Source organism: Gopherus flavomarginatus, chromosome 2, assembly GCF_025201925.1.
Source record: "Gopherus flavomarginatus isolate rGopFla2 chromosome 2, rGopFla2.mat.asm, whole genome shotgun sequence".
Taxonomy (NCBI): domain Eukaryota; kingdom Metazoa; phylum Chordata; order Testudines; family Testudinidae; genus Gopherus; species Gopherus flavomarginatus.
This window is the reverse complement of record NC_066618.1, coordinates 221,844,447-221,866,893: the sequence shown is the minus strand read 5'-3', so window position 1 is coordinate 221,866,893 and position 22,447 is coordinate 221,844,447. Positions and strand designations below refer to the sequence as shown.

The 22,447-nt window shown below is 37.2% G+C and overlaps 1 protein-coding gene across 1 annotated transcript in view; it reads right to left on the bottom strand.

The window, feature by feature from the left end:
- Window positions 1-6,769: 6,769 nt before the first annotated feature.
- The window catches only part of LOC127045644 (desmoglein-1-gamma-like), a 34,768-nt gene continuing 19,090 nt past the window's right edge, over window positions 6,770-22,447 (bottom strand). The window contains exons 10-16 of the mRNA XM_050941939.1: window positions 20,385-20,527; window positions 18,544-18,765; window positions 16,725-17,102; window positions 11,464-11,612; window positions 11,038-11,101; window positions 9,077-9,297; window positions 6,770-7,796 (exon numbers count right to left, since the gene is read on the bottom strand). Of these exons, the coding sequence (XP_050797896.1) occupies window positions 6,855-7,796; window positions 9,077-9,297; window positions 11,038-11,101; window positions 11,464-11,612; window positions 16,725-17,102; window positions 18,544-18,765; window positions 20,385-20,527 (2,119 nt within the window). The 3' untranslated portion in view covers window positions 6,770-6,854. The remainder of the gene's footprint in view (window positions 7,797-9,076; window positions 9,298-11,037; window positions 11,102-11,463; window positions 11,613-16,724; window positions 17,103-18,543; window positions 18,766-20,384; window positions 20,528-22,447) is intronic.

Below are 22,447 nucleotides of genomic sequence, written 5' to 3'. Positions count from 1 at the left end.
CCCATAGTCACTAGACTCAGGATTTCATAGCTTTGTATGCTGTAGAGTGCAAGCTATTCTGGTTAATATCAGTGATAACATGCACTTTGTTGCATATTTGTTATTTTATGATATTTAAATATTTTTGACAGTTTAGGTCCATAACTTCACTGGGAATTTTACCTGATTAAAGATGTCGGGGCTGGACTTTTTGTTTATACTTCAAGTTTCAATAAATCGTATTAGCAATGATAGTAACACGCGTGGAGTAATATATTAAAGGAGCAAAATGAATGTACTAAAATACATACCCAAAATAATGATATTGGCAGAACATTAATATTCAGTAATTTTTGGCACCATTATATATCAATTGATTCTGATTTTGCTTCGTATAAATACAGCAGGTTCTTTTGTCTTACATCAGAACTGGAGTATTGGTAATGTTAACTGAACAATGTGAGGCAAACTTTCAACTCCACAGAAATAATTTAGAAGCTAGCTCAATACTGTATTTCTGAACTTGAACTAGTAGAACTACCAAATGCAAATTGAATGTAACAGAATTATTCCAAAATGTGCTGGCAGCCCTCAACTTCCTTTGGTTTTAATGCACGCTGAAGGTAGGCTCTCAGCATTGAAGGTTGCACCAGGTGTTCAGTAGTCTACAGTATCAGATGCTGAAAGATACATGGTTGGAAAATCTTTCTAGGTACTTATATGGTGCCCAGCACCATAGCATCTGAATACCACACAAACATTAATGAATTTATCCTCACAATACCTTAAGGGTATGTCTATACTGCAAAGAAAACCCACAGTGCTGCGTCTCAGAGCCCAGGTCAATTGATTCAGGCTTCCAGGGCTCGGGCTGCTGGGCTATAAATAGGTATGTAGACATTTGGGCTTGGGCTGCAGTCCAGGCTTTGAGACCTTCCCACCTTGCCGGGTTTCAGCCTGAGCCCAAATGTCTACACTGCTATTTTTAGCCTTGCAGCCTGAGCACCACAAGCCTGAATCAAGTGCCCTGGGTCTGAGACTTAGTCCCACAGGCCTTTTAGTGCAGTGTAGTCATAACCTAAGAGGCCGGGAATTAATTTTCATCCCCATTTTACAGACAAGGTACTGAGAGTTCTGAGAAATTAAGTGATTTGCCAAAGTCCCACAAGAAGTCTATTGCATAGCCAAGTCTCTTGAGTCCCAGTCCAGGCTCTCAAGACCACCCTTTCTTCCTAAAGCACTGGTCCGGCCATGAACTCCACACAGACATATCCATGCACCAATGCAGAGCTACATTGAAGCCAAGAGGGCACCATACACATGGAGTCTTTGTAGGATTGGGACCTGTGGGAGTAAAATTACCATCCGTTACACCTAGAGTTTGAATGACTTTAAATAAACCTTTAATGAACAAGCTGAAAAGAAATCTGCAATAAATACAGTGTATTTATTATCACTTTATTAGGGCTTTTGAGAAAGTACAAAAATATAGCCAATCAATAGACAATACATATAAAATCAGCTAAACAAACTTACTTGCAAATAAATCTGCTAATGCATAATCAATATCAAAAGTCAGTCTACATGGTAAATGTCATTTAAACAGCTTCAGAGTACTTATTTAGCTTCTTAGATAAACTATTTCGTTTTATACTTTATTTAACTGCATCTTGAAATTCATATTCCTTCCAAAGAATACCTCTGATGGCCTTTTAAATATCAACGGCAACAAGAAAGTGACTTTTTTATAGTCATATGATTGTTTTTTGAAAATATCACAAGTATGTTTTTTGTCATTGTTTCCTTTTACATAAGTTTTCAGTGCAATTGGAATATGATGTTATTATTTAGGGCCATAGGCTATCCTTTACCTGTACACATAACTCCCATAGATTTGCATGGGGGTTGCTTGGCAGAAAAAGGGCATATCTGATCCTTTTTTCTGCCTCAGTTTTGCTTCTACACTGAAAAGTAATGGGAGGCTTCTCAGTACACTGAAAATAAAGGGGAAATGTTGCCATTTCCAGTACTTCTCTTTGTATTATATTGCAGTCTTCCCAGGGAAGTCACTATATTATCAGTATATATATACAAATGATCAATGATGAATAAAAGATAGAACTTGTTGCCCAGATATTTAAATCAATTGTTTGTAATGCTGTATGAAGTACTGAAGGAAAGAATGTCAAGATTTAACAGCAAAATATAGTGATAAATTAGATTTTTAAAAATTAAAAAATGTACTTTTCTAAAAAAAAAAGTACTACTTTCAAATAAAACATTTTAAAAGTAGTGCTGGTTGAAATTCAGAATTTGTGTCCCATGGGAAATTCCAATGTTTCAAAATTTGTTTTTGTCACAAATTGAGTTGAAAAGTTGAAATATCAAAATTTTTCATAGAATGGAAATTTCAGAAAATGATTGATTCAGAAATGTCAGAATGTTTTGTTTCCACTTGTCAAACTGAATTGTTTTATTTTGACTTGATTCAACACTAAACTATATCTTTCTGAGTTGCTGCGATGTCTCATGGGAGTTGTAGTGTAGGTGCCTCATGCCCCTATTCTTTTGTATGGGGTAGCCTACATGGCCTGAATCTCCCAAGATGCAATCCAATGGTTCAGCCAGAAGGGAGACTGTGGGGGCATCCTAGGAAATATCATCCAGGAAGGGAGCTTGCCTTATAAAGGCAAATGAGGGCATGTGAAGCACTGTATCAACACAAACATACACAGATTAATGTTGAACTGACACAAACCAAAATGTTTTGATTAAGGTTAACCTGACCCCAAATAAAATAGGTCATTTCAATTTTTCTGACTGAAAATCCAAACGTTGGCATAATTGAAATTTTCTGCAGAACATTTTGCTGAAACTGTGTTTTTTGTCAAAAGACATTTTGACTGAAAATTCCTGACCAGCACTTCTTTAAAAAGTATGACATATTGTAAATGGATATTTGTCTCTATCTTATTATTTCTGTGCCATTCATTGGCTATTACAAGTAAAATTTAGTTTAAACATAAAAGAGAAATGATGCTGTTTGGGAATTCATTAGCAGAAAGTATTTCAAGAGTATGTTTATATACTATCTCAGACAAAACAGGAAGACTCTCTAACAATATTCTTCATTTTTAAACTGTAAGCATGAGTCTTCTTGAGTTACGAATAATGGGCCCTATCTTACTCCCAATATTAAAAATTCTGTTTATTCCAAAAGAAGCAGGAATGAGACCAAAGAGTTACATCTTGCAGTTCCAAGGCAGGTAGTGCTCCTGTTGAAGTAACCAGGCCAGATCCTCTGCTGGTGTAAATTTGCATAGCTCCAGTGACTTGAATGGCATTACACCATTTATACCAGTTGAGGATTTAGCTCATCCTCTGTAAAACTGCAGGATCAGGCTCAAATATAAAAGTTGTGGACCTGCTTCTCCAAGCCCTTCACACTTTAATGGGAATACTTTGTGGGAAAGGCTTGCAGCAGGATTGAAATCTATATATTCGCATTCAGTTTTGCCCTTCTAACTTGAACAGCACTTACGTTGCATATAAAACAACATTCATTATTAAACAACCAAGGCAGAAACCATACTTTTATACAATAATTGAAGAAAAGCAAAATTAAACTAAATATCTCTTAATGAGGATTAAACTATATGCCATTTCCAGCAATAATAAGTCTAGCAAAAGTGTTTGTACAGAATTTTTAATAAACTGAATAATTTCTTACATTTCCAAATGCATTTTTGTTCAACAATTTGTAGTCACCTAAAGACTTCCATATCTTACAAAGAAAACTTTTTAAAAAAGCTGAAATTACATAGCAAGAGAAATTAATATTCAGAAATGCATTGGAAGTGCAGTTTGAAACCGAATAATGTTGTTGCTACTTGATCCACTAGAAATCAAGTATTAAAAAACTACACTAGGATATTCTTTCATTACATTTCACTAAACATCAAACTACTGTTCTTTAGAAAGAGTTGGCAGAAATTATTACTAACAAAGAAAGGCAACTACCGTATAATCAAAATAGATCCAGGTTTTTATACATTTTTCCCTTTTTTTTAAAACCATTTCTATTCCTAGACATGCAAGAGACTATACCTAATTCAAACACTGATACATCATACAACATTCCTGTTCAACAGGGTGAAAAAAGAATACAGCAAGTGTTTCTGAAACCTAATTTTACAACTAGTGAATATCATGGGGGGGGAGAGAATATTTTTGATTTGCATAAGATGATTAGAGAAATACTTACACAACACTGATATTTTTCACAAAAATCCTTTTTTACATCAGTCATTTTTGTTAATAAAAGCTTTTTGATGAGTGAAAAAGGCAACATTTGATTTTTGTACTGAACTTGATACTTTGCAATACTCAGTCATGAAACCATAAGCCTGTGTACAGTAGTAACCTGTTTTCCTTCTTCAATGAACAATCCTGCAATCCTTACTCGCACTACATAGGACTTACTATTGAGAAAAATTTCATTTAAGTCAATAAAACCTAAGTAATACCCAACTTGAGTGAGGATTGCAGAATCAGGTCATAAGAGACTGTACACCAGCATTAATGTGTAGAATTACATTAAATGGCTTTATAAGAGGTTTGAAGCTGGATACAATACCATGGGAGAACTGTTTTGTGAGGCAGCCTTGGGCTTTATGATAAACTTCAGGAAGCCATTGGTATCTTAAGCTGTAATGTCAGTGCAGAAGGCACTGCACATTGTCTTTGACAATGGACCAATTTGCGTTTCAGAAAGCATATTTTAGAAAAGCCTTTAAATGACATCAGGCTCAGAAACTCTTTGTCCAGACCTTATGAGATAAATCAATCTAAGTAGGTGACTAAGTCTCCTCCCTTTTAACCCATGGGAAGTGATGTCAGAGATCAAGTGATTATCCTAATACCACTCTCGTAAACTCCTCAATAACTTACCATCAGCATTGAAGGAGCAAAGCAAGAGGGAAAAGAAATACAGATTTTGTTGTTTAGTGACAAAACAAGCCTCATGAATAATTTTATTGTATTTACACTAAAGTATTGTTGTGTACACTACAGTTACTATACTTTACATATGGTACAGAATTGAAACAAAGTAGCTACTATATTTCAGTATTTTGTTCATTCAGCTTCATGTATTCTGTGATGTATATATGCAATTAGTAAGCTATCCACAGAGGCACTAAGCAATGGATAAAAGATTTCCAACTTTTTGTTAAGTATCAGCTGAAATTTGGGGCCAAATTTTTACTGTTTGTATTTATTTAGTATCAAGTAAATAGAGACTTTGGCTGAGCTGGCGTCTTGTGGAAAAATAGGAACTAAAACCCAATTTAATTTAGATGATAAAATCCATAAGGACTTCCATATAGTTTTCCCATTTAACATATTCAAATTCACTTTTGAAATACAATGCAAAGTACAGACATGATATGAAATATGTATTCTCTGTACTGTGTGCTAGCAAAGCTATGTTTTCCCAAGTTGTCTTTTCTTCTCCCGAAAGACTTCTATGGCCAAGATCAGAATTATAACACTTTGACTAAACTGCAGTTGTACCCACAGAACACGAAGCTAAGATGATCTTTCCTTGTGATTTGTTAGTGCAGAGAACTAGTAAGACATAATATAATACTCAGAATATACTCAGAAATTAGAGACTATCTTCTGGTTAATAGATGGCAACAAGCCTGACTAAGAACCTCTGAGTCACTGAGGCTAGTAGTCATGGCTGATTAGACTATGGTAGTAAGTTTAGTGGAGCCACAGATGTGACTAATAGTTTCATACCCTTACCAGATCAGATGGACTAGCTGTGGTGTGTTTTGAGTCAAACCCTTCAGGATGGAAGGAATACTTGGCATTTACTGAGAGGTGTGGTGAGTAATGAGAATATACTGTATTTTTATGCTTGTAACTATTTCTATACATTGTATTATGTTAGTGGCAAGGGAATAATTTATGATAAGTAACTTTTTGTAAAACATATAGTGACAACATTCAATGTAAATCTGATGCATTTGAAAGTGATTAGTTAAACATTGTACTGACAAGTCACAACGATGACCCTTTCCCCGAGACAGCACTGCACTATTGCCACGCCACATTGGGGGCAGTTAATCAGTAAAAGGCCTTTAATCCCAATTTAAATAAAGGCCAACGATATCATGACAGGTCATAATAGGATAAAAATATCTCAGCATGGGCACCATTTGAAATTCAGGCAGCTCAATACTATACACATACAGTGAATCCTTCTCACTGACACATTCTGATACTAAGCTCTTTCTCCTGGACCAATTTTAAGCTCATTTTACCTTAGCTGAGTAAGTACTGGAAATGGATTTCCAATATGAAATTTTTGCTCTGGATAGACTCTGCATAAGTCAGTTAGTCCTGAACCAAAGGAACTGTTCAAATTGATCCTAAATATTCCAACACAGCTCCGCTGCTGTTCCATTTTCATATTGCCTGAGAAATATGGCAGGGAAACAGAGAGCACGCTGACTAATCTATGTTAAGAGGGTAATCTTCTGAATGAACAATACTCTCACTCTTAACACTGACAATACGCAAAAGGCCACATTATGGAAGAGGAGTCACCATCTGTTTTTAGCACTACATCTGTAATAATAAAAATATTTAAAGTTGCTTACCTGAACATTCCCCCATTGACAATGTTTCTGTGTTTCACTTTGAAACTGGAGAGCTTTATGAGATTCTTACTCAGACAAGAATCACAGGAATTTTAGTACTATTTGCTAGTTATAAATAATAAAAATATACTTTGGTATATTTAGTAAGAGTTAAAAATTTCAATGTAAATCATGATCTCTGCAAAAAATGTACTGATAGAAGCCTTACTGATTAGCATACTGTATTGTGCTGTATTTTGTTACCCTTCTTCGAGATGTACCAGGGGAGACGGAGCCAACTGTCTGGCTAAGATGAGTGTCAGCGCTAAGCAATTGACCAGTCATGCTGCTCACGCCCCCCAGGCTGCTCATGCCCCCCATGCCAGGCCCAGACACTACTCTCTCTGTAACAACTACATTATGTGCATTTGATAGCTCAGAAGGAATAGTTAAATTGCCTGGCAAACCAGAGGCAGGTCTAATCACTCGTTCTGTCACCACTACATTTGATGCATCTGCAAGATCAGGGATACTCAAAGAAGGGGGTAGCCTTGAACCAGGTGCAATTACCCTTTCTGTGACTACAACATTTGCCCCATCTGTTAGATCAGGAATATCTAGAATGCCGCGCAAATCAGAGGCAGAGGCAGGAGCAAGCACTCTTTCTGTTACAACAACATTTGATGCACGAAGAGGATCGACACTTAGTGTGGGTGGTTGAAAAGTTGAGCCGGATGTATAGGTCTCAGTCACCATTACATTACCGTGGAGCAAAGGATCAGGTACAGGCCTTGCAGGCTGTAGGGTAGAACCAGATGTGTAAGTGTTTTCGGTAACAATTGTTGTACTACCAACAGGGGGAGGCATAGATGAAGATTCATTAACGATGATCGTAGTTCCAGGTGGTGGCAGCTTTAGATCACTTTCAATATTGGGAAAGGTAGCACTAACACCCGGAATGGGTTCGATGACTTTGCCTAAACAGATTTCTGCCAAGGTCTTAAATTTTGGTCCTAACGTATCTAAATAGGTGTCATCAATATCTTCTCCAATAAAACTGCAGCAGCCAATAGAACCAACAGGTGTACCTATTCCTTCATGATCATATATTAGTAGACAATCATTTGCTGGTCGGCCTTCATCTTCATCTGCATAGGCAAATGCTTTCTGAAGGAGAAAAGGGGAAAACAGAATTAGACTGACTTTTTTCTTTAGAACGGATGAGATCAAATATAAGCAATCTTTATACTGGTGATTTTCACAAGGAATTTAATGGTTTAGTGTCAAAAACAGGAGGAAGAGATGTTGAATATCTGAGGCATAATTGGAGGGATCATTGTGATTTGCCTGTTAACAAGTAGGCCCCTGAACCTTTGGTCATGGTGCGTTATCTTCCATCTATTGTGCCTCTTGCAGAAGAGCTGAAGAGCTATGCTTCTGTAATGTTTCAAGTGGGCATGAACTCCCAGGAAGAATGTGACCTACTGTGATAATACCACATAACACAGGTCATTAAAACTACAAGTGGATAAAAGCAGTGAGAAAATATAGTCATAAATATTTGTGTGAATTTTTGATAAAATGTCTACTTATCAGTATTTGTCACCCTTTTATGCTTGTGAACATTTAACCTCTCAAGCTTTTGCTCAGGCAAGTACTTACGAAGAATGAAATTTGAGTTCAAATATCCACCAAAAATGAATTTTGATAGCATATTTAGTTTAACATTTGAGACTCAAAGGTCATGTTGTTATCTAACAACATAGTCCCATGATATTGTTTCTGTTCCACATTTAAATGACTTATGTAACTAATCAACATTGTGCAAACTGAATTTTACATTTGAATATACAATTTGCATTTCACACTGTGTTGGTTTGTTACCTTAGTCATCCATTCAGGGAACAGAGACAATAAGAAAAGAACAAGACAGTGTGAAGTGATAATATTCACAATTCATTAACTATGCACTAACCATGCATTATTTGATGAAGAAATTCATGAGAAATTTTGAATATATATTCAAGAATTTCATGATCTATTCATAAAAAAATTACAAACAGAAAAAAGGTGACATTCATCAAATACATGAATTGCTATGAGTTGTCAGTTCTAATCCTAACCAAGGCAATGATAAATCATATTAATAACCAGTTGGACAATTAATGAAAATGTTCACTGTATCCCTTAATAAGGGGACTTTAATGCAAAATGCTATTGAGCATTCAGATTTATTATATCAACAACATATAAAGCAATTTCATTTATCATTCCTTTTTTTCTTATCAAGGTACACAGTGGGCTTGATTGTCCTCTCAGATACAGCATTTTATACTATGTAACTCTTTTGATTTCATTGAAGTTACTTGTCAGTTATACAGGTGTAAATCCAATTAGAATCTGACATTATATAGACAAATATATTAAAAATCAGGTAGATAAATTACCTCCGAGAAGTAGCTGTCTAAGAAAGCCATATTTACTCCTCCTTCTCTATATTCTCTTAATGTCCCTCCAATTGACTCTTTTTTCCCCATTGTTCCATAGGCAGTAGCTGCCCCATAGCCACTAGTTGTTCCGTAACCTACAGCTGTTCCGAGTCCTTTAGTTTCTTCAAGTCCTGAAGTTACCACTGCTCCTCCTTCTCCATATGTATTTGTATAAATGTCTGAAAATAGAAAACAATATTATCCTATAATACACGGTGAAGAAAACTTGCACTGAAATTAATTGCTTACCATTTGATTACTACAAACATTTAAAAAAACCCTAGTAAGCCATCAAGTAAGGGCAGTTTGGGCTAGTGTCAATCACAGATTCACACAGGCATGTGCTATAGTGCTAAGTAGTGGAATTGTAATGAAAATTAAATGAATGCAAATATACACGTACAATCTTCCTGATTTTCGGTAAAATTCTGGGGCTGTATTTGCATACACAATACAGAATGTGCTTGAAAAAATCCTTGATTTTCATATGCACATGATAGGTGACTATGTAGTCGTGTGTGCATATATCAGAGACTTGCATGAGTATGTCTGATATTGTACTTTAATATATGGACATACATAAGTGTGCACCTATAATCTTACTGAAAATCCGTCCCTAAGTTTAGTGGATGTTAAGAATAGAAAGACCCTTCTGTCTTTGCTGTGCATAATTGTTCAAAAGCAGTGTTTCTAGGGGGAAAATAAAAGGCAATAGCTAAAGTATATAAAAATAGTATTCCGAATGCAGAATGAAAAACTCCTTTTAAAGTTCTGTATGTTGTGTGGAATTTTCTTTTCTCCAGAAGTCTTTATATGAGATCAATCAATGAACTGGTCTCAAATGTCAACTTGTACTAAAACAATTAGTTGCTCAGTCACTATTGTCTTGACTATGATTGTGGTAAGTTATACCCATAGGCCAAATTTTGCTCTCATTTATACCCAGTCACCTTTGTTGATCTTAACTGATGTTTGAGTTTGGCCCATAGGCTCTTGCAAGAGGACTGAAGAGAAGGATTGAAATGAAGTTGCAAATATCTTAATCCTATAGTCATTATTCTGGCAAAGCTCCCCTTGACATCAATGAATAGAAGTTCCCATTCTCAGAACCATAAGATTTCATCTTTTGATTTATCTTGAGGGTCACAACATTTTTGTCTATAAAGGGCCATCATAGAATACAATTTGTGGAAGGGAATTCCTTGCTGGCATCAACCTAGTGGAGGTTGCTGCTGTGTCGGCCAGCCTCACCTCATGCTTTGGCATAGGAGAGTACTGGGGGAAGGAAGAGCCATGGTTAAACTGATTCTCCACTGGCATAAGATCTCTAAGGGAGAGGTGTAAATTAGAGCATCACAAAGGCTGCTCTAGCGGATGTTGTGTCTGGGCTGACAAAGGATAAGGGAGCAGAAGCTAGCTCCCTGGCAGTCCCCACCCATCTTGATGCCAAACTTTTCTTAAAATCAGGGAAGAACTGAACTCTTTGACTATTACTGATAATTACATTATTCCAATACTGAAAATGATTTTTGCTTATATTTCTTATGCTGTTCCTGAAATAGTTGATTTTGATGAGGAAAAAATAATTTGCTAACTGGAATGTTAAAGCAAGATGTATTTTGGCTTGAAAGCACTGGCAACTATTTCAAAACAATTATTTCTTAAACACATTGCTAAGGCCCAAATCTACCTGTATCTAAGACTTAAACTGTACTCACACAAGTAGCCCTTTACTCACATGACAAATTCCACTGACTTCAGTGAGACTATTTGTATGAGTAAATGTTCCAGGATTGGGCCCTTGCTTGGAAAAGGAAACCTTTTAAATCAGATAATGGCCTTTTATATCAAAAGGACATTCCATGCTGAAAGATGGCTCTCTGCATTACAAAATTTAGAGAAATTGAGTTTCTACTTACCAGAGCGGTCAACAAAGTCACCTGAAGTGGCAACTTGTTGTGGTGCACTGATGCCTGTGATAGCCTGGAAAATAATAATTCAGCTATTTAAATATACACTAAGATCACCATTTGGGGTGAATTTCCATTTTTTTCTCTTTTTTTTACCTTGTTCGTTTTTTAAATTTGTAATTTACAAGAAGGAAAGGTCAGCTGTAACACTTTACAAATTCTGGGCTTTATCCCTGCAACTTTACTCAGGTATTCACTCAAGCATCTTAAGTTCTATGTAAGTCAATGAATAAACTTGCATGTGTAATAGTTTGCACTATCAATTCCTTCATTTAAAAAAAGATGCAGCACCACAATCACTGTCCCAACTCTAGGCATTACAATAGAATTAATTCTAAGTACAAAGAACTGTGTTTTTACAATCTGTGGACTGACCATGTCTTCAGGATGTGCTCCTTCTATTCCCCATGAATGAATTGCTCCTTCTGTGCATTCAGGTACAGGCTCAAATCCAGCCCCAACGCCACCTACAGGTCTCGCTCCATAACCACAACAGTCACTCATTGCCATCAAAATTGGAAACACTAATGGACAAAAAAACAAAAAAGTAAAGCAATTATCTTTTGAAATGTATGTCCACTTCTGAGTATATATTTACATCTAGATTTAGTTCTTCAGACATCTTTTTCCTCAGAGGGCTGGTGATCAGCACTTGCTGAAAATCTGATTCTCTTAAGATGTTTCAAGTTGGGAACTCAAAAACTGGGACACTCAGAATCACTAGTGACTTTTTGAAAATGCACATATTATTTTGTTATCAGGAGAACTTCTGCTCCCACTTGCAATGGAGTAAATCTGGAGCAGAGTGGAGTTACTAATCCAGATTTACTCCAGTATAACTGGGAACAGATTTTGATCCATACAGCTATATCAGTAACACTTTAAAACCAAGCAGACGCAGGTTCAGGGTAACTTGAATCTACATGTATTAGCAGACATTTACCTCTGAAGTCATTGTCAGAACCTAAGCAAAAAGAAATTAAGGTTGCCCTGGCAATATTAATTCAGACCTCTTATGTATATGCATTATGAGACAATCGTTAATTACATGATCACATGCTATAGTTTCCAAAAGACCCTGCCTTATTCACCAAATGCCTATATCTGAATACATCACAAAGATTATGGAGAGGTGAGGTGGAAGTATTATCACCGCTTTACAACTGGAAATACTAAGGCAGAGAGAGAGAGAGATTAAGGTCAAAATATCCATTGCTTTTGGGTGCTCAACTTGAAGAGCCCTCAGGCCTGATTTTTCAGAGTACTTAACAATTTTATATGTTCAAAGCATAGCTCCAACTGACTCCAGAAACATGTAGGAACTCCATGGCAGATACCGCGATATAATCCACTTCTTCAGGGCAGCATTCAACTGCCTTAACTATTAGGCCCTCTTTTCTCTTCTTAGAAGTTCCTGCCTCCTTCACTATATATCTTCCAACTTCTAAAATGCATGAGGCAAGAGTTCTACAGATAAGAGACTCATTCATGACACAACTGGTTACATGGATTGAGAACTGGTTAAAAGACAGGGAACGAAGGGTAGAAATTAATGGTAAATTCTCAGAATGGAGGGGGTAACTAGTGGTGTTCTCCAAGGGTCAGTTCTCAGACCAATCCTATTCAATTTATTCATAAAAGATCTGGAGAAAGGGGTAAACAGTGAGGTAGCAAAGTTTGCCGATGATACTAAACTGCTCAAGATAGTTAAGACCAAAGCAGACTGTGAAGAACTTCAAAAAGATCTCACAAAACTAAGTGATTGGGCAACAAATGGCAAATGAAATTTAATGTGGATGAATGTAAAGTAATGCACAGAGGAAAAAATAACCCCAACTAGACATACAATATGCTGGGGGCTAATTTAGCTACAACGAGTCAGAAAAAGATCTTGGAGTCATCATGGATAGTTCTCTGAAGATGTCCACGCAGTGTGCACAGGCAGTCAAAAAAGCAAACAAGGTGCTAGGAATCATTAAAAAGGGGATAGAGAATAAATTATTGCCCTTATATAAATCCATGGTACGCCCACATCTCAAATACTGCATACAGATGTGGTCTCCTAACTTCAAAAAAGATATACTGGCACTAGAAAAGGTTCAGAAAAGGGCAACTAAAATGATTAGGGGTTTGGAGAGGGTCCCATATGAGGAAAGATTAAAGAGGCTAGGCCCCTTCAGCTTGGAAAAGAGGAGACTAAGGGGGGATATGATAGAGGTATATAAAATCATGAGTGATGTGGAGAAAGTGGATAAGGAAAAGTTATTTACTTATTCCCATAATACAAGAACTAGGGGTCACCAAATGAAATTAATAGGCAGCAGGTTTAAAACAAATAAAAGGAAGTTCTTCTTCACACAGCGCACAGTCAACTTGTGGAACTCCTTACCTGAGGAGGTTGTGAAGGCTAGGACTATAACAGCGTTTAAAAGAGAACTGGATAAATTCACGGTGGTTATGTCCACAAATGGCTATTAGCCAGAATGGGTAAGGAATGGTGTCCCTAGCCTCTGTTTGTCAGAGGATGGAGATGGATGGCAGGAGAGAGATCACTTGGACCATTGCCTGTTAGGTTCACTCCCTCTGGGGCACCTGGCATTGGCCACTGTCGGTAGACAGATACTGGGCTAGATGGATCTTTGGTCTGACCCGGTACGGCCATTCTTATGTTCTAACCCTGACAATACTGTGCACTGAACAAGGCAGAAGTCCTGTGGATAAAATAGTATGTGATCACATAATTAAAGACTGTAGCATAAATGTATATGAACAAGAGGGCCAAATTAAATGTTCACAGGCAAACTTACTTCTGGCATTTCCTAAAGTCCGAGTTTGACTTTGCAACCTTAACATTCTTTTAATGCAGTTTTTAAAATGTTATTTTCTAGGTTTTTTAAAAAGCAAACTGAAAATTTCCATTATGTGGAACCATATGGTCCCCACATGAGACACCAATAGGGTAGAGAGCTCTACCACTTCAGACCACAGCACATACCTCTACCACTTGAGATAACAAAGTCAGTGGTTGCAGTGGCAGGTTATCCTCTATGTGGACTAGTCACTAGAAGGGGATGACATACATACTTGCCAGTGGGTTTCACAGCTATTTGCTAGACACCATGTTGAGACTCACGAATAATGGGTTCAGTTCCAGGTTCTGGAGGGGAGTGGTTATAAACCCTTCTGCCCCTGTGCCTCCAACATGTTCCCCCTCTTGCTCTTGTCTGTCAATCTCTGCTCCTGTATACTCCTGCCTCTCTCCTACTCTGTTCCTCTCCAGCTCCCTGGCTCCTGCTCCCTTCCTCTCTGTTCATCCTGCCCCCATGCCTTCTTCCTTCAGCCCCTTCTGAACCTATCCTCCTCCCCCATCTACTCTAGCTCCTCCCCCCTCTTTTCTCTTTCCCACAGCTCCTATTCTTCTTTTCTCCCCTTCATTGTGCCTCACCCCTCTGCATTCCAGTCAGGTTGCTTCTTTCTTTTCCTCATTGTTGCCTGAGCACCAGCATGGGATCACTGAGAGCAAAGGAGAGTTCCCGTGAAGCTGAACATAGTGGACTTCAGCTGCCAAGAGGTGAAACTGCAGGAAAAGTTCTGCTACGGGCTCTGCAGTCCTGGACTGAAACATGCCCAGCAGAGATGGAATCTGAAGAATTTAGCCACCGAACTCTTATACATCTCTACTGAGCAAGTGAGAGATTTGATTTTCAGAGGCTTATTGCTTGGCTAAATTTGGTCTGATTTTCATGGGGACAACAAAGCATGGAAATGTAGAGCTTCTCAATCAAATAGCTATAAGAATATTTTAATATCTGCACAACAGTATATTTCCCTTAACCTAATTCTCAGAAACAGCTGAATTGTTTTAGCTGACACTTTCAATGACAACAAAAATAAATCAGCCTGAGGCAGAAACCTGGCATGGAAAATTTCAGCCTGAAGAGATTAAGTTTGGCAAAATTATAAGCAGGGTCTTAAAATGGAAAAAGTGTCAGACTACCTTAACTATAGGTATTTCTGTGGTGGTTCTTATAATTATAAATAGCCTCATCAGTGATTTGTATGCGAAATTTAGGCATTTGGGAAGACACATGAAAATCTCAAAACCTGGGGACCAAGATACATAAGATGTAGTCTATTTGGCCCCACATTTATGACCTTCTCTTCCACTTTTTGTTCCCATAGATTTGTCCTGTTGGCCTGATGTTTGAATAGGATGTTTTCAACATGTTTTTATTGTGCTTTACTGAATTATTGTACCCCAAGAATCTTGGTGAAAGAATACTTTATAAATAAATTGATTATACTGAAAACCACAAAAAAGAAAATACATGTCCTGTTTGGGAAATTGAATGTTTAGAGCCAAGGAACAGACAAGTTAGGGATGGGGGATTTCTTTGGCCATTACCTACAAATAAATAACTTGTCATTTCTACTGACTTTAAGAGGAATAGTAAAATACAGGGGAGTGGGCTGTGGGTTATACAAAGTGCCTTATAACAATGGGCCAATGCAGCTAGGTGATGCATGCAGGTCTGCCCATACATATCACATTACATAATTAAGGCCATGGTTTACCCTGGCAGCTATTGATTATGGAGGTGGTTTTAGAAGGCAAAAATGGGGCAGCTAGGCACATAACTTTCACTGAAAGTGAATGGGTGCCTAACAGCTATTTTCATCTTTGAAAATCTGCACCTATTTTTATTTGCTCAATTGTAATCAAAGATTTAAAAATAAAGTACTAAAATGGGAAACAAATTAAATTCCTACTGTAGTTGTAACCAATATTTGTGAATCAGGCCATTTCAAAATGTTGTTAGAAGGACATTCAGAATACTCTTCATTTCTGACCAGCATGTTAAGAGTGGTCATACTGCTGAAAATTGTCATCATTTGTGATTCTGGCATTATGGGAGGTTATTTCTAAAGTTCATATATCACTTTTATTGCTGAAACACGACAGTGTCGATGGATTCATTCTTTTCCTCCCCAGACCACAACTTCCAGTTTGAAAAATGAGGACATATTTAAATAAATGATGTAGTCTAGTCTATTAATTTTCATCAGCATAATGATCACCAGCTCAGAAATTGACTTATACATTAGGGCCTTGATCTTGCTACCATTGAAGTCAATGAAATTTTTTGTTCTGCCGTTACTGAAACCAGGATTGGGTTCTTATTAGTTTTTGGTTTATTTTCAGTTTAGCATCGACTGCACTTTTTAGAAATGTTTTGAAATAAGGAGGCTCATTTATGTTACTGAGATAAATGCAAGTTGTGGTAAAGTTTTAGAGCCTACTTTTGCCCAGATTTTACTGGCTCTTGAGCCTAACCTCCACACTTCTTTCTGGTCCTGCCTAAATTCCCATTGACTTCAGTGGGAGCAGAATAAGATACTTATTCTGATAAGGGTAGTGTTCTAGGAAAAAGCTATATATAAAAGGACAGAAAAAATAATTTCTGAATAAACTACATGCAAAAATTCATATTATTTAAAGGATGCTTCTTTTTTTCCATAGAGAGACTCTGCGCCTCTGTGTTTTAATAAAAAAAATTAAAAATTATTTTGAAAGAGTAAAACAGTACTCTTTGCACAGAGATATCATTAAATAGCATACCTTATTGAATACTTACACACAAATATTAAGCCTCCAAGAAACATCAGAGCAATAGCAGCACCACCAAGTGTAGTCGTTCCACCCTGCCGGACTCCTATATAAGGACGAGTAAATCCATAAACATCAGTATAACCGAACCCGGTATCAGCAGATGTAACAATACTACCACCAATAGTGACCAGACGATTATCAATCGTCACACTATCCGTAACGTCTTCGGGAAACAATTTTTCTGTAGCACCACTAGTACAAATTAGGAGGCTATCACAAAGACAGGCTTGCAAAGGAATTCTCTGTGGTCGCTGACATCTTCTGCCTTGATTATCCATCATATGGACATAGACGTCATAAATGAAAAACTCGATATTTTGAGTTCTCAGTTCTGCAGAGTAACCTTGTGAAAAAAAATAAAAGAATTATTTAAATTAAGACTTCTGCTTTAAATTTACTGTTTTCTACACCTTTTGTGGCAAATCATTATGGTGTTTACAATACAGAATAAGAAGACTGAGAATAAAATGATATTCTCATGCTGAACCTGCCTGTGTTTCTGCCCTGGCTCTGCTGCTGACCTGATCTGTGATATTGGGCAAGTCACTTCACTTGTCTGTGTTTAAATGGACAAAGCAGAAAAGGATAGGACAATGATTACTCTTACTATATATTTGTGTAATTCCTATTACACATTGGGCCCTAGATCCCAGTTGGGGTTCTGGGTGCTATTGTACTATAAATAAAATAATGTATATTCAATTCAAAATTTACACTGTGTTGTCTGGTGTAACATGGTGGCAGGTTCTCCTATCAACCCACCTTCTTGGCAGGTTTTGACTCTGGGAGATGCTTAGTGAACCTTCTTGACTATGTTGCAAGTGTGATTTATTAACTCCACCCTGGATACAAGGAGATGAGGCACTCCTCTGAATGAGAAATCTAGGGAATTGGGTATGGAGATTATTTTGAAGTGACTTGTTTATAAACAGCACCCTCCTCAGAAAGGGGATTTTACTATATACAAAATATGTGGACTTTGTATTTACAGCATGGTTGGAGCACCACTTGCTAACAGGCACTCTTTAAGTAATGTGATATTGTTTCAAATCCCTGGTTCGATGTCTTACATAGCTAACTGAAAGAGTAATCTGTGACTATTACAACTTAAAATAGAATCTGAAAAGCACATTGTAATTTATGCAACTAATGTATTAAACTAATGTAGGGGACACTCCTTCCATTAAAGTCAGTGGCAAAAAACTTCAATGGGTTCAGGATTGTAGATTGTAATACAAATTGTATTTGCAATTTTAATATACTCATTTCATAAATCAAGTATTCTGTTGAGCAAGAAATTCATGGATAACATCATATAATTAATACATCTGGGATTTTCATGACATGTTCAGAACTCTTTGGGCAATTGACAAAACAAAATATTTACTAGATTAGCTTTAGACCCTCTTCAGCTATATACCCTATACACCATAATTACAGTGCAACAAAATAAAATCAAAAGCATAGTTGTCCCATGGAATCTTCATATAAATTTATATTTTAAAGCTAATAATTTTAGATAAAATGCAAATAATGAGCCTCTTTGTCATCTTACACAGTTGAAAATCAGGAGCAATTCCAGTTAGTCAATGAACTATACCAATATAAAAACTATGCAAGTGAGATCACAATGAGGCCCAATAACTGTATTGTTCATCTTAATTTCTATTAGACGCTTGATTATCATTGTCGTCAATCTTACACATAAACAAGCAAGCAAGAAACCCTTAAATGAGTTTTTATTTCTATGACTTACTATTTTATAAAAATTTAACTTCACTCACCATCTATTGGTCTAATACTCCATGAACTTCTTGCAGGCTGATTAGCTATGGTAAATGTAAAGGGAGGACTATATGTATCACCATCCAGATCTTTTGCTGTGATAATAACTGTGGGAGAACTCATACATACTTTTCTCATTTCAGTACTAAGAGTTGGACAGTTATAATTGGAATCGTCAACTACAAGCACAATGGTACCAGTGGAAGTTTTTGCAGGAGCATCTGTCAACAATAATTGGTGTTAAAGAAGTATTCAAGGGATTGTAAATGCCTGTCAAAACGTGCACAACATTTATTTCTCTTTTATATCATAGTCTAAAATACTAATACAGCATGATAAATAATGCTAGCAATTTTCTTAAAATTACAATTCAAGAATCAAATTTCTAACTCAACCCAAGCCTAACTTTATTTGTTCACACATTGATGGTGTGCTAAGTGAAGGGGTCCAAATCTGCTCTTAGTTACACAGGTGTAAATCCAGAGTAGCACCATTGACTTCAATTGATTTAGTGCCCATTAAAGTCTCAATGAAATCAGTGGGACTAGTTGCATGCATAAGTAAAGATTTGCAGGAATGGACGTCACTTTGGATTTCCATGGATGTAAGTGAAAACGGAATTTGGCTTCACAACTAAAGGTGGTTGAACAACAGGAAAAATGCATGGACATTTGTTTCTGATTTTTTTTTTAATTATGGGAAATTTTCAACATTTTTCCAACTCATTGTTCACAACTGACAAACACAGGCCACATTAATATCTCAAATCAAACTTACATTACAATTATTTGCTCCAGAAGCTAGAGCTTTGGGCTGTTCAGTAGTATATTTGCAAGACATCCACATTTTTTATGGCAATGTTTTGTCATTAGAATCCTTGCTGGTTCTAAATCTTTAAATGATGATGATGATCGTTTATTATTTCAGAGCTCTCAAAACACTCAAATCCTCCATGTCTTCAAAGGTGGCAGCCATAAGAATAAATAGCACTCTACTAGCTGAGCTTAGAAGGCCTGAGCTCAGGACTGCTTAAGGCTGGTAGTGATTGATTCATATGTATTAGTCACACTTGATCTCAACTAACACTGGAGGGAAAGAAACTAGTTACATAATTTTTAGAACAGCCTGTGCCTGCTAATCTTACTCATGTGTGATCCCATTGAAGATACTCCAGTGAATAATGGTTTATAGAATCAGACCTATATTAAGGCTAGTCAACATTTTTCATCTAAACTGATTTTCAGTGGCTAATTGGTTTTTCAGCTAAAGAGTGGCTGAGAAAAATCTCAATTTTTCCATTAAATATTTCAGCCAAAAACTGAAAACTTATGGCTGAAAATGAGAGTTGCAGTGCCTTGGGGGAGTTGTAGTTTGCTCCTCATGCCCCATTCTTCTTTATGGGAGGGAATCCCCAGCTGGATGACATCTCCCATAATGCATCAGAGTCAGAGACTCCATGATGGACAGCTTCTTCTCACCAACAAGGGAAGTATGATGCATTTTGGGAGATGTAGTACAGCTGGGGATCCCAGCCGTAGAGGGGAATAAAGGACATAAGGAACAAACCTCAACTCCTATCAAATACTAAAACTACTATTTTGGTTTTCCAGTTTCTGTTTAAAAAGGAAAATTTTTCTTGAAACTTTTTGATGAAAGTTACAGTTCTTTTCATTTTTTATGGAAGATTTCCATGTGAAAACACTTGGCTTTGGGCCAGCTCCATCTTATACTTTTTGTTCAGAGAAATAGCCACTTTAATAGGATAGGAGACCAGTATTATAGGGCTAGGAGTGTTCTATAAATAAATACAAAATGACAAAGGGTAAATCTATTTTCTTACCTCTTGTAATAGCCAGCAACTTTGCTCTGTATAACCCATTGACTACATAGGATGACTCCCGATCAATAATTTTGTTCAAAAAGATTTCACCAGTTGTGGGGTTGACTCTGAACCAGGCACCTGGATCATGTCCAATCCGATATCTGTTTTTGGTTTACAAAAACTGCTCAGGATTATGTTTAATGTAAAGTACTACAAGCAAGATAGTACCAGATATTCAGCTGGTATAAATTAGCATTCTTTCATTGGTTTCAATGGAGATACAGCAATTTCCATCAGCTGAGGATGTGGCCTCAAATTTTGTTTTTATGAGAAAATTATTAACTTAACATTTATATTGAAATAAAGTTTAATGTGTTGGAGAAATACAAATATACTAGCAGGTTTTATAAACTATGACATTGCATAAGAGTACAATGTTCATTACAGCTTTAAAATATATCTTACAGCAGCCAGCATGCTACCTTTCCTTTATTCAGTATAATTAGCACAGGGATCGGCAACGTTTGGCACGTGGCTCACCAGGGTAAGCCCCCTGGTGAGCCAGGCTGATTCGTTTACCTGCCGTGTCTGCAGGTTCAGCCGATCGCGGCTCCCACTGGCCATGGTTTGCCAGTCCAGGCCGATGGGGGCAGCAGGAAGCAGCAGCCAGCACATCCCTTGGCTCATGCTGCTTCCTGCAGCCCTCATTGGCCTGGAGTGGTGAACCACGACCAGTGGGAGCCGCAATCGGCCGAACCTGCAGATGAGGCAGGTAAACAAACAGGGTCGGCCCGCCAGGGCGCTTCTCCTGGTGAACCACATGCCAAAGGTTGCCGATCCCTGAATTAGCATGATAGAAAATCAGCCATGTAATACATGAATAATTTTATTCAGGAGATCTGGTGACATTTTAAACCTTGCAAGCAGACCTCAACAATTTGTCGTCAGAATTCCCTAGTATAAGCTCATTATATTGTAATATATTGCTACATACTTGTTAATTTTAAAATATGTGTCACTTTAAGATACTTCCATGTACAGTAAAGTGTGAATTCTATAGTCCTTAATCTGGCAAATATACCATTGGCTTCAAAAAGGAGATTGTCCGAAAAATACCTGAATATGGATCGGAAGATTTGTCCCTATATTTCCCCAGCTCCATGCTGTAGTTAACATGACATCCCATTCTAACAGTAATGTAGGGCCTAATCCTGCAAACCCTTCCTAACACCAGTGAGTACCACTGAAATCCCATTGAACAGTATGATAATCACATCATATAGTTATATGCCTTTTTATGTTATCGTCTGCTCTATGGAAGATTTTCAAACTCTCTCTTCCTATATATGTAAGTTGGTATGTATTTAGATAAATATATATTCACTAGGAACTAATCCTGCTCCTATGGAAATCATCTGCAAATTATCCTGTTGATAATCTCTATGTACAGACAGACACAAAGTGAAATAAATTGCAAAGTTATCACTGATTTCAATAGGAATACACTATAGCATGAGCTGGTAGTGACCTCTATATTTAAGCTACTCTTACTTTCCATTATAAAAATATATTGTGATTTTAAAATGTTTCCTCTTATTATTATTACTTGGAAACTGACAACTACTTTGTTTGCAGCAGACCTTTCAAATTTGGCAGGGAGAAAACCCCAGGCTAGATGAGAGACTTTCATTGTCTAAATTAATTTCTATTCAGGTTCAGCTCAGTTATAAACTGTTAGGCACTAGCATTTCCCCCCTTTTGCATTTAAGTCTAAGGAAAATTTGGGCAGTTTAGCAAATTAACATGTAACTAAACATGAACATTCTAAAGAGCTAGGCCCTTGCTTCCACCAAAGCATGCACTGGGAATGCCTGGCAGCTGCCAAAGCCCAGGGAAGTAGGAAGAATACCTGGTATAGGCTCCCCTCTGCCAAATTCCCCACTGCATGCTCCAGACCCAGCACATGTCCCTAGCAGCCCTTCTTGTGGCACAGAAAGGGGAAGGCACCTCTCACTTTCCAGGATGTGTGAGAAAAATTTGGCTGGGCTCCCCATTACCACCCTTGGGATCCAGGGCATATA